Source organism: Bemisia tabaci, chromosome 2, assembly GCF_918797505.1.
Source record: "Bemisia tabaci chromosome 2, PGI_BMITA_v3".
Taxonomy (NCBI): Eukaryota; Metazoa; Arthropoda; class Insecta; order Hemiptera; family Aleyrodidae; genus Bemisia; species Bemisia tabaci.
In genome coordinates this window covers 62,854,542-62,873,725 of record NC_092794.1, presented here as the reverse complement: position 1 = coordinate 62,873,725, position 19,184 = coordinate 62,854,542, and the positions used below count along the sequence as shown (strand labels likewise).

General features: G+C 40.5%; 1 protein-coding gene across 1 annotated transcript in view; it reads right to left on the bottom strand.

Annotated features, from left to right (window-relative positions):
* Positions 1 to 19,184, bottom strand: part of LOC109039659 (uncharacterized) — a 45,663-nt gene that overhangs the window by 4,882 nt on the left and 21,597 nt on the right. Inside the window, exon 2 of the mRNA XM_019055250.2 lies at positions 1,926 to 2,204. Coding sequence (XP_018910795.2) covers positions 1,926 to 2,204 — 279 coding nt within the window. The remainder of the gene's footprint in view (positions 1 to 1,925; positions 2,205 to 19,184) is intronic.

Sequence of the window (19,184 nt, the reverse complement as noted above, 5' to 3'; positions counted from 1 at the left end):
TTGGAGCGCCTTCAATTTCGTGTGATACTGTGCAATACCTCTGGTGTGAAATAGTTGCTTCAAGCGCCGTGGTACGCTGCGGCGCGGAGGGCGGGCACTCGGGCAGCCAGCGCGGAACGCGCATTGGCGCCTACAAACCCAACAGGGATACTTCACGCATTGCGCAATGCGTGAAGTATCCCTGTTAGGTTTGTAGGCGCCAGTGCGCCGCCGCTCCGCTTTGAGTTAGGCTCTAATATTTAATCTCGTGGAGTCAGCGTTTTTCAACTCATGACTTTGAAATGTTTGCACACTCTGTATATGTATGGATTATTCTCATTTTAATTGATGAAAAAAAATATGTAGGTAGTAAAGGAAAATATAATGTGCGTTTTGTAAATATTAAGGTGATTCCGTACAAACTTAAGGATTTACAAAGCACATGCATTTCTACACAATTTCTTATAGCCTTTTATAGCCGATGGCAAAAAACCAACAGCCAGGCGATAAAGTGTAAAGCCCGGCGATAGGAACTATAGCCCGGCTGTATAATTTTTTATCGCTTCGTGTAGCCCGGCCGTATGATTTTTTCCACTTTCTACAGCCAGCTACATGATTTTTTATCGCCTTCTTCAGTCGGCTATAAGAACTCCTATGGTATTTTGAAACGCAGCTCCTATCGCCAATTTTTACCAGGGATATACTTCCCATTCATTCTTACAGCCCTCGACTAACGAGCACGCCCCTTTTTCCCACTTGTCTCTGGTTCCGTTTGGCAGAAATACGTCTTAATCAACTCCAAAGCTCAAAAATAGCTATCAAAGTTGAGGCCGTAATAGAGGGGGTACCCTACGCTATCCTGAGAGTCCCCCTCTATATCAAGTCAAACTCTCCGTGCAAAGATAGGGAACAAATACATTAGCAGAGTTGCCACTTTTGTTTGCGGGGACTCCAAAACTGAAAGCACGACAACCCTGTTTATGTATTTACTCCTTATCTTTGCATGAAGAGTTTGTCTTGATATAGAGGTGGACTCGCGGGGTAGAGTGGGATATCCCTTCCATCACGGCCTCAACTTTTAGAGCTTTTTTTTTAAAGTTTTGGGGTTTGTTTCAAAGATAACCAGTGGCACCATTATGTTTCTCGCGAAATTGCATACGTGAGCAAAAGTAACTACTCAGAAATCGCAAATCTCTCACACATGCAAGAGCTCCCTTGAATTTACTCATGCTGAAAGAACGATGGGGCTCATAAAATATGACGCTGAATTTCGGATTTTTAGACCCCCCTCCCCCGGTGAGGTTCAACCGAGTGTTCTTCTTCTTCAAGGGGATGCAGACCTGTGTTAGGGATGCATTAGAAGGGGTATGCACTGAAAAAAAAAATCTTGGTGTATATACTAAGAAGAGGGTAAAATTACCGAGAATTCAGGGTTCTATTTGATCCCAGTTTTTTCTTGGTAAAATTACAATTTATGGAATTGGTAATTTTACCGAGAAATCTCGGTAAAATTATCGAACTTTCTCGGTAATTTTACTGGACCTTGGTAAAAACGCCAATATTCTTTATCGACTGTGGTAGAATAACCGAGATAAAATGGCAAAGTTACTGGGAATTGATTACCAATAAAAGTGGTATTCTTACCTGAAAAAAACAGTAAAAATATCGGTTTTTAGGTAAGCTTACCTGTCTGTCTTGGGAGAATTACCAATAATTGGGGGGAAAAAGTGAAATGGTAAAGGTACCAACGGACCTTGGTAAAAACACCGAGAATTTTTTTTCAGTGTGAGGGGAGCATGGGGTCCCACCTCCCCCTATACCCTCACTTCCTTAAGACAACGTCCAGAGGGTTAAAAAATCCGATTCCAATTTTTAATCATTTTTATTCTTGAAGTTGAGCAATTTGTGAAGGAAACTAGAGGAAACTAGTGTGGACTATGAGTTACCTGAGCCGAGGACATTGTTGTCGGTCTCAGCGGCGGAGGCAGAGGCGGAGTAGGCGAAGGGCAGATCCCGGAGGGTGTATTCTGGCTGGCGGAAGGTCGGCTCCTGGTGGAAGGCCTGCGGGCGGGAGTGTCCCAGCGGCGGCGACGAGAATATCGGTGAGAAGGACGGGAAGAAGCGCTGCTCCGTCGCGATTGTGTCCCTCAGTTTTGCCCCCGTCCCCCTCTCCGCAGGCTCCCCTACCTTCCCGCTGCTCGCATCGTGAACCGATCGGCCGTCACCTGAAAAGAAGCAAAAGATGAACCGTTGAATCAATGATCAAAATCAAAGATCATAACTCGTCACCTTCCAGGCAAAGTATCACAAGCGCCATGCGACGTTTAAAAATTTCCGCCGCCATTTTATTTCTTTACAGAGAAATTGTTGGTTGAATCTGTTTGGAAGTTTCACTAAATTTTATCGGCAGCACAAAGAAAATTCAGTGAAATTTTCGGACAGCTTCGTTGAACAATTTCTCTGTAAAAAAATAAAATGGCGGCGGAAATTTTTAAACGTCGCATGGCGCTTGCTATACTTTGCCTGGAAGGTGACGAACTAATGAACCTGTTGGTGCAAAAGATGTTCACTAGGGTGCGGCTTATACGAGAAATTAAAAATGATGAATTTTGAAATAAACAAGGGACTCCGCCAAAACGTTTCTAATAGTGTAAAAACAAACGTTGTAGAACAGTTTTGCATTTGGTCAACATTTAGAGGTCCCGATGGACCCTCAAAATTGCAAAATTTGGCTAATTTTAGCGTTTTTTCATCAATTTTGGCAAATTTTCTCAGGTCTCACGGAGAGTTCTAATTGATAGTATTCATAAATAGGCAATACATAACCGAAAATGCACCCTATCCTCCACCTTAAGCCCCCCATCCCCCTCCCTTAACGTTCCAATATAAATACACTCTTTATGAACTACGCTTTTTTGGTAGTGACCAGAGACCTAAAGTAACACTGACCAACGCGGGTTAAAATGCGATTGTTCCAGTAAAATTTTTAGCGCTGAGTCCGAAAATGACCTCCGTTATGCTAGGTCAGGTCGATTTTCCCCGGAAAAATCAGGATTTTCTTTAAGAATCGAGCTTTCCCGGAAAATCTGTGCATGGTGGAGGAAAACTAAGGTCATTTTCGGATTCAGCAGCTAAAATTACATGGCAAACCGTGTATTGCATGGCTATTAACGTTTTCATTCTGATCCTAATATCGAGGTTATTCCGGACAAGTGCTACTTTCCGCCCATGTAACGCATGTAATACTAATCCGATTGTTTTGCGTCAGAAAGGAGGGAAAATATTTTTTCTCAGGCAACAAGTGGAGATAACCCCACTAACTTATTGACGCTGCAGCCGAAAATGACCCCACTTTCCTTCCAGAAGTGCGCTTCAGTTAGAATTGTATATTGCAAATGGGAAATTTGTATTCGAGGATTATAAATAAACAAGTGGTACGGAATAAAACAAAAGAATATAAACTATGCAAAACGATAATCCGGATATTGGAACTTGGCTGTTTTGAAAACGCCTTCAAATACGGCGTGATACCTCACGCATTCTGGAGAGTTCAAATAGTTGTATCATTGCGCCTTAGAAATACGACGGAAGATTAAAGTGTAAATAGCCTCCATGCACGCTACTGGGCTTGTCGATTTCTTTTGACATTTTTGCAGTGGTGAATGCATAGCTGAAGTGCGTTCCAGCTAGAATTGTATTTAGCAAATGAGAGGTTTTTATACGAGGATTAAAAATAAACAAGTGGTTAGAAATGAAACAAAATAATATGAACTATGCAAAACGGTTATCCGGATATCGGAACTTGGCTGTTTTGAAAACGCGTTCAAATGCGGCGTGATACCTCACCCATCCTGGAGTGTTCAAATAGTGGTATCTCACCCAAATCGGAATTTTAAGGGAACGCCATGCTGGGAATGACCGTGTTGGTGAGTAGAACATGATAGCAAGGTGATGCCAACATGGTATATGTGGACATCGTTCAGCAGAAAGGAACCAAGCCGCATCAGCTTTCGCCAAATTTAACCGGGCAATTTAATTTTTTACATGAAAAAGGTTTTGTGGATTTATGTACAAAGTTCAATAAATTTTCTGCATAGTGCGAAGCTGATTCCTTAAAATTTTCAAAGGAATCCGCTCAAACGTTACGAAGTAAATTCCTTAAAATTTTCAAAGGAATTCGCTTAAATGTTGCGAAGCAAATTCCTTAAAATTTTCAAAGGAATTCGCTCAAACATTCTCTTATAAGAAATTAATTGCCCAGTTAATTTTAGCAATATCTGCCGTGGCTTGGTTCCTTTCTGCTTAACGCGGTCCAAATATGGGATTAACATGGTATCAATACGGTGAAATGTAATAATTTTCATAAGTATATGTGGCGAGATTGAATTTTCCAATAAAAACTAAGTAGAAAGAAGGGAAATGACATTTTCGCACCATTTCCTCATATCACGATACAAAATTCCATATTCCAATGGACACACTGAGTTGTGGCATCGTGTCGCCGTAGCCGTAAGCCGTGAGCACTGGACTAGCATGACCGGAGCGCCTTCAATTGTTCGCATGCAACACGGATGTCCATAGAGCACGAATAGTTGCATCAGGGCGTCATTCCCGATATAACTGTCCTCTTCTCGGATATCAATACTGTAGCGTTACGGGAAACGTCCTATGAACACTCAAGTGTTGCCAAATTTTCTTCGAGAACAACTTGTGAGCTCTTAGTTAAAGTTTTAGAAAATATTCTGGGTAATTTTGTCAACCTGTTTTCCTAGCTTTCCTAGAAAATAATAGTTTATTAGAAGGAATTTGGCAACCTCTGCCGGCAAACTTGCTTTGGCGGCCGCCAAGCCTGGAGAGGGTTGTCTAGGACACCTTGTATAAACATTGCAACGCTGTATCATGATTGATTGCCAGATCATAGTCTCACCGACAGTCTAAATATGGCCCAAGTATGTTAAAGTGATGAATTTGTGCCGAAGAGAATGAAAAAAAGATAAATTAATGCTATATTTTAACCGAACAACTTCAAAATTATAACATTTTCAATAGTAAAGAGTGCAATGTTTGCAATGCCACAACGAGTTTTGAACTCAAGCTAAAACTTTAGTTGGAAGATTGTGTCACCATAGGGTTTCGCTAGGGATGGATTTGAAGCTGATCCCCGCGTTTCCAAAAAAAGGGGCGATTTTTTGGCAGGATCTTCAACCCGGAATGACTTTAAAATTGAATTCCTCTCATTCGGAGTCACATTTGACTCGATCGACGAGTCAATTGACGCGATTTGCACGGACGCAATTAGGTGGTACGCCCCCTGACCGCTTTGCGGCTCAACTCTCCGAAGCTCTACGCATCTCAAGCTTTATACGTTACGCATTCCTCCTATGATTCTATATTACTGAGTGTGATATGCGAGCAGAATATTATTATTTCTAACAGTGCACTACTGCCATGCTGAGGAAGAATGCCGTATGAACATTCAAGAGTTGCCAAATTTCCCTTGATAAAACATGTAATTTCGACAACATTCATGCATATTTTTCCTTGAAATTTTCAGATATTTTAGATGAAATTACGCACGAAATTGTGTAAAAATTTTGGAAAATAATTTTCACATTTTTCCCAGTAAATTCGGTTTTTATTGGAAGAAACTTGGCAACGTCTAAAGGCTTATACGGCTTTTTTCCTTAGCACGGCAGACTAGGGCGCTTCTCTGAGGTGGAATCTTCGCCTTAACGCACGCATTATCTTCTGCTGAAACACCGCACCGTGGTGAGGCACTGAAGTCATACAAAGTGGTGGTCCAAGAGGAAATTATTTAGACATGGCAAGTGCATCTCCGTCCTCCTTATGACCCGTGTCCTTCATCGTTGCGCCGTATTGTTACAGTGCTTGCGCATCCAGGTGAAAGCTACGGACTTCGGTGTTGCCGGCGTTAACCAAGTATGAGAGGTTGGGCCGATTGCGGTACACATGTCTCAGACATGAACTGAATTATGCCCACTTTGCACCCTGAAAACGATAGCTTTTCTGAAAATGAGATATTCGATCGTTGCCATACACTGGTTACCTCGTAATTTTTATGTTTTTTCTTTTTTTGATCGTAGATTTATCGAAGTAAATCAAACTGCCTCTTGACCTCATTCAGATTTTCCTGACAATTGCACGATAACTTTAAAACTTTCCTTCGACATATTCATGAGCCAACTCCTTCTTTTATCTGTAATTTTCGGCAAAAAAGTTTACATCAGATATTTTGTCATAAGTCAAAGAAGACAGTTATTTATTTCCCTTAAATTAAAATTATACTTTTTTTTTTACTAGTTTTTCAAATGAAAATAACTTGATTGTGTATATAAAAATCCTCTGCAAAAAAGTCGCCTGTAAAAACTTTCAAAACATTGTCTACCTAATACTAAAATATAGAAAAACCTCCAATAGCTCAATGAATTTTGAAATAACGAAGTACAGAAAAATGTTGACAATCTGAATGAGTGTCTGATCAAATAGCTTAAAATTTGACTTTTTATCCTCGGAAAAACGTTCCTAAAGTTCCAAACTTTTCTCGAAAAATATCCTTTCAGACCCCTTGGAAAAGAGCTGAACAAAAGTGAAGCAACGGGAAGTTTCAAGAATAAGTCCCGGTGTCAATTTTGAAAACTGACCAAAATTAGCCTCTTAATTGGCTTTGGGGGATGTAAGTACATGGCTTGTTAGAAAGCATTACAACTAGAAAGTTGAAACAGCTAGAAACCAGTGGCGTGACGTGCTTCGATATATATCGATATTTCCCCATTTGAAGCTTTGGTAAAGAATCGATTATTAAGATGTTCGTTGCAAACATTCTGTCTATCGATCCTTTTCTATAGGTTTAAATGGCATAACAATCGATATATCGCAATTCTTGCCACGTCTCTGCTAGAAAGTGGTACCTTTCCTCTCTCTATGAAGGAGTTCTGCGAGGACCTCAAGACTCTTTGTCGATGGTTGGATAGACGAGACCATTGGATCACGCTCCACGTCAGTGGCGTGGCGTGAATTGCGATATATCGATTGTTGTGATATTTAAGCCTTTGGTAAAGAATCGATTATTAAGGTGTTCGCAGCGAACACCCTGTTTATCGATCCTTTTCCATACTTTTAAATGGCATAACAATCGATATATCGCAATTCACGCCACGCCTCTGCTCCACGTGGGATTAATGTGAGCATAACGTAGCATATTATGCCCACGAGTGATTTTAAGTCAACTTAACGGAGCAGATTATGAGTAGCACCATTTAAACAAGTACACGACGCGAGCTTTCTCTCGAGTCATTAAGTTCAACTATCTCTTGAGACAATTACACGAGTTGAAAACTGCTCATTCTCTTTATTAGACGAGGTATAATTTTTAACACGGATTCAAAAATGGGTGCAAGGGATGGGATGTCAAATAAACCGCAAGGGTGAACAGTAGGTAGTCTTTCGATGATAATACCAGCAAAAATTATCGAAAATCTTCGTCCTCCAAGATAGAGTCAAAATGGGTGTATGGGTCGGATGAAAAACACTTATCTTTTTCAATATTTTTGGTTAAATTAGAAAAATATTGTATATTATGGGGACAAAAAAGTTCTTCGTCGAAAAATGTTTTAAATGTTCACTGTTCAGGGCTTATGCTGCTTTTTTGCACGAGAAAAGAGCTTCAGATAAAAACAATAAAATCAATCCTTTTAAAAGTTGTATGACCTCCAAGTTATCAAATTGAATAACCGTTGACATTTTAGAAAAATATGTCCAAAAAAAAAAAAATGAATTCCTAGGTGATCAGTCTTGAGACAAAGGTATATTTCTGGCGTATTGAAAGTTAGTAAGTTATACATATCCTTGTAGTTTTCTAATTTAAATTTTTCACTCCTCTTTCTTTTTGAAAAAACCGGTGCCTTATAGTTTCCTTTGCTTTAAAACTAAAATTAATCAGCCTATTCTATATTGGCTAAAATTCGGGAAAAATCGCAAATTTCAAAATTTCAAATTGTTTATCAAGATCGAAATATGGTCCCATGACAACCTTAGTTTTAACGTCCTTTGATGACTTTGGATGGTTAAAATGAAAATTTGTAAGGAGAGGCATTATAGCATGCCTCCATGGGGATACTCTTCTCACCTCCGTATAGTCCTGAATATGACAAAATTACTCCCATAGTTAAGCTCGATGGAGAAATGGTCCGCACCATTTCGCGAGGAAATCAAAGCCAAGAAATTCCAAAAATTATAATTAGAGCAAAAAAAAATTGTTTAAACTCTGATGAGCAGCAGTACAAAACTGAGGAGGGAGGGAGTATACAGCTCAGGCAGTTTAAAAAAAAATTATTTCTGACTCTAATTATAATTTTTGGAATTTCTTGGCTTTGATTTTCCCGCGAAATGGTGTGGACCCAGCACCATTTCTCCACCTTGTTACATGCAGTATTCGGGCCACTTCTTAGTGTTCTTTTTCTCGTTAAGCTCGAATGTGCCTCAAATTGCCTCGAATACTAGCATACCTGGAACAATTAAGTTCAATTGTCTGGAGACGATTTTAAAGAGTGATCAGCTGACGTCTGGTGGACAGGTATAATAGACGCCTACCTTAGGCGTTGAGCGCAGCGGTAATATGCAGTTTACACGCAAAGTGACGTCACTAGAATGAGCATTACCATCATGAATGTGTTGGGGTGCGAATGCAGGAGTGTTGTGTGTCGGAATGTCTGAGTGCTCGGTAATCCGTGCTATCCGCGCCTGCAAGTCCGAGTATATCGCAGTTGCGAGGAGCATTGCGTGAAGGGGCAGGAAGTGTAACGCCGGTACGCCCGGCGCACAGTGCACTTTTAAAGAGGCATAAGTAGAACTAGGGGGTTGCAGGGGACCGGGAGGGAGACCTCAAGGGGCCCGGGACCGGACCCCTCTCTTGAAGGTTTGTGTAGCTCTTTCCATAAAATTTTTAAAGCAAGGGAAAGGCTCAACAATAAATTATAAGGCTCCTACTTGAAATAAAAAAAAGTTCAAAACTAACTTGTGACAAGTTGATGTTTACAACGGTTGACTGATTACTGTCAGCCTACCTAAATTAGTCCTACACTGGAAAAAAAACACATTGGATCAAGAGTCCAGACTCTTAAAAACATCGACAAGAAAAAATACTCTTGATTCAATCAGACTTATAAGCTTAAATCAAGAACCAAGCCTCTTAATTTGAGCAGATTTCCTTTTGATTCAAGCTTAAATCTGATTGAATCAAGAGTCCTTTTTCTTGTCAATGTTTTGAAGAGTCTGGACTCTAGATCCAATGTGTTTTTTTTCCCAGTGTACCACTGCTTTAATTTCAATATCGGTGATCAAAGTAGGGTTACGTCGGATAGGTAACTAAACTAACAGCTTGACAAAGCGGAGGGCATCGTCTGGAAATGAAGGCGCTTCAGGCCGAAATCGTGTCACTCTTAAAGCCCTTTATCGCAAAATTTTTATTCGAGTCTCGGTGATCCAAGTTGGATTGGATCGAAGATGCCAGTTCACTGACTCCTCTACAAAGTGTAGAACATCGCGGGAAAATGAAAGCTCTAAGTCGAAATCGTGCTTTTGAAACCCCCTACAATTAATAAAATTTATTCGTATTTGACTATGAAAATCCCCAAGATTTGGAGAATTTGTATTTTTTCAGACAAATTTGGCAATGTTTTTTAGTGTCTTGGGTCTTTTCCATTCTTTTCACGAGAGTAACCCTACTGTGCGGTCCGGGTGGCATGGTGCTGGTGCGGCGGCCGAGAGACGCTGGTCAGGAACAATGCATGCTCGGTAGAAACCGCTTATACTAACGGGGTGTGCCTTGGACTTGCGCGGTTTTTGGGCCACACATCGATGACGTCGTCTCCGCGTCGACGTCCGACGAAAAGAGAGCCAATTCGTAAAAGCGAATCAGGTGAAGGTTGTTCGACTGATTGTTAGCCTACCTAGATCAGTCCTACCACCGCTGTATATGCTCGCGCCCAGAGACATTCAGTGGTGTGGCGTGAATTGCGATGTATCGATTGTTATGTCATTTAAACCTATGGAAAAGGCGCATGAGTGCAGTTTTTGAAAACATTGCGATATCAATGATTTCAAGTAAAACTAGTCTCAATGCGTGTTCTGTGAAAAATTCACCCCCAAACCCCAAACTCTAATTTGCAAGCACTAAAAAGTCAGTTTGAACTCTCTTTCCACTATAAGGATCCATGTAATTTCAAAACTTCAAACACGTATTTCTCGAAATAGCAAAAACTGCACTTATGCGCCTTGTTCTCCGAGATCCTTATTTGGCCTGCCTTGATTACAGTTTTCTCGTGAGGGGGAAATTTGAATTTAATGTTAAAAATGTAAACAACGAACGTTAATTCCTGACTTATGAATTGACTTTGAAATCATTCGATGTTTTCAATGTGTTCTGCGTAAAATTTTACGAGAAAGAATGTACTTTATTACTTAAAAGCCCTTATACCATGTCAAGTAATCCATTCATAATTGGGCGAGTTAGCTTAGGGGTAAGGAACTGCAAAGTCAGATACTCTATATCTGTTACAGATCGGTTTACTTTTGCTACTTGAATTTTTTCCCACTTCCTTACATGCGCTCTCGTAATTAATTTGGCCTTTACAACCTTGAGCTTTCGAAAGCCCGCGCGAGCGTGACATATCCCGGAAAAAGTGATAGGGCGTTTCTAAGTTCCTCACAGAAAAAGCGCTAGCGTCGTTTGGCTGCAAGCCATCAATATGCAGGTTCGATTCCTGTTAACACGACCTTAACAACATGTCAGTCGATGACGTCGAAAATTTACTTTCAAACTAGATATGTATGCACCGATGTCGTGTATGGACGGCCCCTTTCAAAGCAGTGGTGGCAAAATCTCAATTTTGAATTTTTCGGCGCTAAGATCCTTTCTCAAGTGGCTGGCCAAAAGTAATTAACACTGAAAAAACGAGATTAGGGCTGGGCCCTAGAATTGCTTCACCTCCACCGCCACAGGGGCAGGCCCTGCGGGGGTAAGGCCCAGCCCTACCTGGACAGGGTGCAGCTCTTACCAGGTAGGGCTGAACCCTGAAGTAGGTAGATTTGGGCTCTATGCGCGCCGGGCCTGCCCCTATGGCGGTGGAGGTGAAGCAATTTTACCTACCCGGTTAGGGCTGGGACCTTCGGTGCAGGTACCAGCCCTAAACTCGTTTTTTCCGTGAATATTAACCTGCTTACTCAACAAGCGGCTTATCATTCATCACACGGAAAAAATGAGATTGCTGATTTAACAATTTTGTTGTTGTAAAAAGTGTCCGACATGTTTCACTGTAGATTTTGCAGTATTTTAACCACCCTCGTGATTAAATTAGCTTTCCATTACAGTAAAATGTACATTTAAAACAGGTTGGACATATTTTTTAACAATTGAATTGTTGAATTGGCAATTTATTTTTTCCGTGCACCACAAAGTAGAGTTGACCTCAGACTAAATTTTGCCTCACTCGATTGCATTGCTTACATAGATTGTGAGTCCTAATTTAACCACCCTCGTGGTTAAATTAGCTTTACGGTAAAATGTACTTTTGAAACAGATCGGACATATTTTTTAAAAATTTATCGTTAAATTTGCAACTTTTTTTCCGTGCACCACAAAGTAGAGTAAAGTCGACCTCAGACTAACTTTTGCGTCACCTGATTGCATTGCTCACATAGATTGTGAGTGGAGGGTCTCTAAAATATATTGTTCGGACGGTTGGTATTAGGTCGTGTGTCCATACGAAAGGAAAGGATGGATCGAACGTCGGCGTCAGGTTTAAGAACAAACTGGAGCTCTCGGCAGTTGCCAGTTCGATTAAAAAGCCTCTGGTGTTCGTGAATTAAATCGTGGGAAAGTGGTCATACAGAGGGAGAATTGGCGCCACGCACTGGAACGCGATGGTCAAATCGCTTCGATTGGCTCAGTTCGTGACCGCTGCACGCCGCTTGAATGCCGCGGCCGGCGACGGCACGAGGATCGGTGTCAAAACGAGCGGAGAAAACTTCAATCGGTTAGGGTTGTCGAGTCGTTGAAAATTGGAATTGCCCTTAAAATCTCGGGGGATTTTCTTCAAGAGAAAGAGAGTGGTGCACATTATTCACGGACCAAGCCATACGCCATGTTTCTCCATTAGCGCTATCTCCATTAGTATAGACGCATAAAAGCGTGCAGAATGCTGCCGTGCTTAGGAAGAACGCCGTATGTACATTCTAATGTTGCCAAATAGACGTATTTCTGCACTGGAAAGAGAAAACAAATTGGATCTAGAGTCCAGACTCTTAAAAACACTGACAAGAAAAAATACTCTTGATTCAATTGGATTTTTGCTTCAATCAAGAAGCAAGCCTCTTAATTTGAGCGGATTTCCTTTTGATTTGAGCACAAATCTGTTTGAATCAAGAGAATTTTTTCTTGTCAATGTTTTCAAGAGTCTGGACTCTAGATCCAATGTGGTTTTTTTTTTTCCAGTGCTGTGCTGAGGAAGAACGCCGTATGTACATTCTAATGTTGCCAAATGGACGTATTTCTGTTAAACGGAACTAAGCGCCAAATTGAGTTCCTTTTGAGGATTTTAGAATCCCGGGAAGCGCGTTCTGTCAAACGGAACTAAGCGCCATGGAAAAGCATAGTGAGTATAGGACGGAACGAGCATCGCGTTCTGCAACACCCGCCAATCCAAGCCCCCCTCTCCCTTCCTCCCCCTATGGCGTTTAGTTCCGTTTGATAGAAATACGTCCAAACATCCACCAAGAAAATATTTATTGTGGAACAAGTTTATGAATATTTTTCCTTGAAATTTTGTAACACTTTAGATCAAATGACGAACAAAATCTGAAAATTTGAATGGATAATATCTGCAAATTTGTCCGATAATTTGTAAACGGAAATTTGGCTTTCTTCCTTAGGCAGGATCTTCAACTCAATTTGAGTTACTCCAAACACGGCGTACACTCTGGCAGGCGCAGTATAAGCAATTTCCACGCATTGGGACGTATGCGCGACGGTGTAACGCTCGAAGTATCTTCGCGTTGTCGAAGGCGCTTCATACGGTTCACGAAGGCACGCCTTGTATTACACACGACAGTTCAAGTAGGTATGCGGCGTCAGAGAAATAAAATTACATATGATAGATGTTCATCCTTTTCGCTAAGAACGCTGCAGGGGCTTTGATTTAGATAGTAAAAATGTTTATGATATAAACTGTACCTATTTTTTCGTTAATGTTTCTTCGACTGCGCTGATTTGTTGGTCAATATTACCTCGACCATAAGAACTGTTCTGGGTGGATTTCTGTAGATTTTCATTTTGCTGTCGCCGGATGATTTCGAGGCGGTAATCTACGGAATATGTCTAACTTATTTTTTTTTACACTTCGGTAGGTCTTGGCAATCTTAAAAAATTGTTAAATCTACTTTAAATGCCGAAGCATACTTTCGGGAATTTTTTTAATAGTGCAAATGTCAACTCCGGCTAATGTCGCCAGGCTAAATTCGAACACAAGAACTGTTCTGCTGACTTTTTGGCGGAGTCCTGCACAATTTTGATGCTTTATTTAAATTGTTGAATAGATGGGGTCTACTGAAAAATTGTTAGAAAACTATTTAAAAGTCAGGGGAACGTGCACCATACATAGAAAGTTGTGTCGCTAGCTTTGGTGTCAACTCCGGCGGAGCTATTTTCGCGCATTCCGGAGCAAATAGCTGATAGTGCGCGCGCAGGGTAGCCATCGTGATGGTGTTTTTTCAAGAGTTGGAGGTCCCGGGCTATCGGAAACACTGCTTTGATAAACATAAGTAAACCTTTTCTGCATCAAATATTTGGATTTCTAAAAATGGTAATTTGAAACTGTCAACTCCATTTATGTTAAAATTTCATACTGGGGAAGTGGCGCCAGTGATATAATTCAGTATATGATGTACCTGCACGATCGAACCTCAAAACAATCGGTTTTGTTTGTATTCTGCATCGTGGACACTTTCTTTCCCGCGAAAAACACTCAAATGTCAACTCCGGCCGCGTCAACTCCGACCTTGTCAACTCCGGCCCAATGACGTTTAACGTTATTAAGCTGAACTTTATTCGACATTCGTGTAATATTTTTGTTCAATTGTTTGTTCCAGTTCATTAGATTTCAGTCTTTAGTTAAATATTCGTTATTTTTTCAAAAAACTTTGTCTTATAATTTCACCTATGTCAACTCCGGCCCAATGACGTTTAACATTGTAAAACATAGCTCTTATTTGACATTCGTGTAATATTTTTGTTCAATTGTTTGTCCCAGTTCATTAGAGTTCAGTCTTTAGTAAAATATTTGTTATTTTTTCAAATAACTTTCTTTTGTAATTTCATTTCTGTCAACTCCGACCTTATCGATTCCGGCCCAATGGCGTTTAACGTTGTAAAACTGAGCTTTATTTGACATTCGTGTAATATTTTTGCTCAATTGTTTGTTCCAGTTCATTAGATTTCAGTCTTTAGTTAAACATTCGTTATTTTTTCAAATAACTTTGTTTTGTAATTTCGTCTATGTCAACTCCGACCTTGTCGACTCCGGCCCAATGACGTTTAACGTTGTAAAACTGAGCTTTATTTGACATTCGTGTAATATTTTTGTTCAATTGTTTGTTCCAGTTCATTAGATTTTAGTCTTTAGTTAAATATTCGTTATTTTTTCAAATAACTTCGTTTTGTAATTTCATCTATGTCAACTCCGTACTACCTGTCAACTCCGGCCATCGGTGAAAAAAACGGCTGTAAAGACTATTTTTTTAAGAATCAAATCGGTTTTATGAGAAGATTAGTTTAATTAAGGGTATCATTGAGAGTTTTAATGCATTTTCAGTATCTTCGATTGGTTTTTTTTCTTAGGAGGATTAAAATCAAAGTGTGTTTTTCAGAATATTAAGCCTTTTCCGTACTGAAATTCCAAAAATGACCATTTGTAAGTCATTTTAAAGTATTATCCTCATCATTTTTTTATTCACTTGACTTCTCTTACTTGAAAAAGCAATAAAAAACCTTAAGTTGAAGGAAAGAAGCCTTGCAAGTACTAAATACAGGATGTGAAATGAGACTGGCTGGAGTTGACAAAGTAGACTTTTTTCGTTCACTTACAAGCAAAAAAAAAAAAAATTGGCCCTACAGAAGTTGACCCCTCCACTTAAATATGATTCTACATAGTATACTACTTCTAAAAAATGCTTTGTGGATTACCTACTGTAAAATTTTTTTTGAAGGAAAAAAAATTCCCAAAATGAAAATCTACAGAAATCCACCCTTCTGCGGAGATCACTGTAACCGCAAGGTGCAATATGCGGAGGTAGACTTTGTGTTTTGTTAGTGTTAGTGATAGTGAAAGCGTACCCTGAAGAACCTTCTGCATCCCTGCGGGCTGATTACTGAAATTGATAGATAAAGCTGTAGACAAAGAAGACAAGTGAGTTATGGAGGGACCCTATTGCTGGAGGCGGATGGTTGCAATGGACAAAGGAGGTAGGTAATAGACTAATTTAACGGCAACCCACGAAAGACCCTTTAGTTAGTCCATCATTTTCTCGCTTAGTCTATAGGAACCACCCATTTCAACCAATGAGATCGCACCATACTCCTTGTGTCTTCTTTGTCTATCGCTTTGTCTATAAATTTCAATAATCAGCCCGCTGGCCGTATAAAAACACGGCGTTTGAACAGATTGTTATTTCTTGGTAATCTGTCAGCCTAAACCATCAAAACACGATTCTGTGACTAGCGCAACTGACCCATTTTACTTTCGCCTCGCCCGATTACACTGCTCAGATTGTCAGCGCAGGGTCTCTAAAATATATTATCTCTGACCTCAGTGCGTACGTGAGGAATGAAACAAAAAAGCGACTGAAATCAAGATTTTGCAAAATCCACAGAGATACGAAAAAAGATCGTTTCGCGACAATCAGGCGAAGAAGTCGACGAACGCAGTGTTGTGTATATCGTGGCTTCGCGGCGCCGCGCGGTTGAACAGCGACACTCAAGGTTCTCCTCGTGCTGGAGTACCGCCGCGCTAAGCAAAAACGCCGTATGAGCATTCCAACTTTGCCAAATTTCCTCTCAGAAAATATTTATTTTTGACGAAAGTTCTGAATATTTTCCCTTGAAATTTTCAGACTTTATACATCGGACTACGAAAGAAATCCTCCGAAAAATCGGAAGAGGAACATTCACAAATATCCCTGAAGATTCGCGATTTGTCGAGGGAAATTTGGCAACGCTCGATGGCTAATGCGGCGTTTTTGCTTAGCGCGGGAGAGTACTTGGCAGCCCTCGGTGAGCACCGCATGTATCCGATGATCAATTCATTTACAAAGCGTGGCCCATATTCCGTTGCGCGGAGCAATTAGCTTGAACTTGCGCAACTCGGCGAAGGACAATATTTTTCGGCGCCTTTCTCGCAATTATTCAACTTCCTATACAAACGCACCGCGGCAGTATTCCGGCCATCTTGGGTGCATGCTTTAATGCCCTTTCTTATCAGACTGAACCGTGGGATACTTCAGGACGCATTTAATTTATAGAGGGCTGCGTCGGGTGTCCCTTCCCACCGGGACACTGACATCAGTGGCGAGGTGTGAATTGCGATATATCGATTGTTCTGCCATTTAAACTTATGGCAAAGAATCGATTATTAAGGTGTTTGCTACGAACACCCTGTTTATCGATCCTTTTCCATAGGTTTAAATGGCATGAAAATCGATATATCGCAAAGCACGCCACGCCACTGACTGACATTGCCGTAAGTTTGCGGCTGTGACCGTGGGCATTGGGATGATTCCACTCCCACCATCTTGGGCTCCTATTATATGCTCTCCAAGTTCAGTCAAACAATGAAGTAAGCACTTGAATGTATCGTGACAAGAAGTAGTGGGTTCAAGACTGAGAGTTAAAAAATCCTCCTAGGGACACGATACATGATGCCTCAGGGTCAAACCGCCAGAATGCCGGAGCTTCAGGGGGAATGCTGTAACAATTAAATTGTTAAAAAACGACATGTTTCAAATGTACAATTTACAATAAGAGAAAGCTAATTTAACAACGGGGGTGGTTAAATTAGCATTTTTTTATTGTATAATCTACATTGAAACATGTGGGACACTTTAACTACAAAATTGTTAAATCAGCCTCAATTTTTCCGTGTTGATTCACGCGTCATAAGAAATTTTCCCCCTTCAAAGTTATTTTCAAAAAGTAACCCCATTCAGAGCTTCTCCCCCCTCCCTCAAAAATTTGAAAGAGGATCATCGATATCTCTGGGACCGAAACCCATAAAAAGTGGCTTTCCCCTATAATTGATAGTCCGAAATGCATCTACCGCATCAAAAATATTTAGATTTCAAGTGAAAGGGAGGCTTTAAGAATTCCGGGGGGGGGGGGGGAAGGATAGGCCGTCGTTTCCCATACGCAGGGACGTAATTCCATTCCAAAGTTACCAAATTGACTAAAAGTATTGATTTCTACACAAACATCACTGTACAGTTTTGGTTCAAAATTTTACTGATTTTTGGGTGTAATCAGAAGAAAAAATAATGACATTTTCAGTTAGATGCACTAGGAACATAATTTTCGAATTGAAATATTCAATGTTCACATGCCGTCACGTTCTTTTGTGTGGAAAACGACGATGTTTTCTACCCTACGATTTATCCAAGAAGTCCATGAAATGTCCCTGTAACTTAAGATTTTGACATGTTCTTGATTATTTATGTTTCCGACGGTGAAAATTAATTTAGAAGTCACTTTTTAAAGAGATTTCGTCAATAATTATCCCCAAACTTTAGAATAGAGATGATTACCCCAAAACTAATGATCTAGTATGCTATCTAGTTGGTGTGGTGCTCTGGTTCAGTGCGGCTGGGACGGCCGCCGCGCCGCGCCGCGATGGCAGTGCAGCGCAGCGTCGCGACGTCCGTCGTGGATGGCGGACCTTGATTTCACAGACGAATAATTCTCAAAACAAGCATCGCTCCATTAAAGACAGCAGTGTCATTGCGTGGGCAGGTAGTGCAGAATTCGGCTCAGTCTCGGGAAAATTGTTCACCATCCTGGGGGGCAGATTCAGACAGCCGGATTTCATTCAAGCACTAAAACAAGCCTCAGAATAAGTATTTTGGTATCCTCCGACCATTGGTCGGAGCAGTTTGGCAACAATGTATTTGCTCCATTTAAACCTATAGAAATGTATCGATTCTTGGAGGGGCCAGGTGCTCCGACAAGAATCGATCTTTTAGCATAGCTTTAAATGGAGAAAATCCGGTGTTGCCAATTCGCTGGATCCGCCTCTGCCTCCGACCAGCCACAAACCAGGGTTGAACGCCTGCAAATTTCGCCTTCTCTCAATTTTGACGACTGAAAATTTTATTTTTGGCCTCTGAGCAACGTGTTCAACTATTCAGGGAAAATGCAAGAAATAGCCTGCATAATTTAAAGAAAAACAAGAGAAAATGGGTGAACAATGTTTTTCCTTGTAATCACAAACAGGGTCTGAAGGGTCTTGTTTATCATTACATAATTTCATTTTTTGTTTTTATTTTGCGGTTGATAAAGGGATAAGGACCATCGAAGAATGCCCCAAGCATTTCTTAGTTTTTGTCAGCCTTTTTTACCCATTTCAGTGTATTCATTGTTTGCAATTAGTTTGACATCTTAAATCAACAAGAAAAGATGCTTACATCAAAAGGAAGCTCAAGTGCGAACTTACTTCATTTAAGCGATTCTGATTCAAGAGGAAATATTTTTGACCCCTGACTCAAGTCACTTTATACCAATAAAGTCAACAGCCAGCAAGAGGGTAGATGTGTTGCTGCCTCATTATTATCCATGAGGAAATGTTGGATCGCCGAAAGTATAACGACGGTGTACCTAAGTCGGCTATCACATAACTCGTTTTCGGTGTCTGAAAATCTCCGCCTCTATGTTATTTTTTTAAAAGGGAGCAAATTGACATCATTCCTTGAAGTTTTTGCAGAATTTTCTCCGCGCAGAGAAAATAAATCACGTCAGTTTTAAAGAATTGCCGTTGAGAAGTTTTCTGTTTAAAAAATGAAGAATGATAGGAGGTATGCGACGTCGCAAACCGAGTTATGTGATAGCCGACTTACACCGTCAAATTAAGTTCCTTTGCCTAGAGGATAAA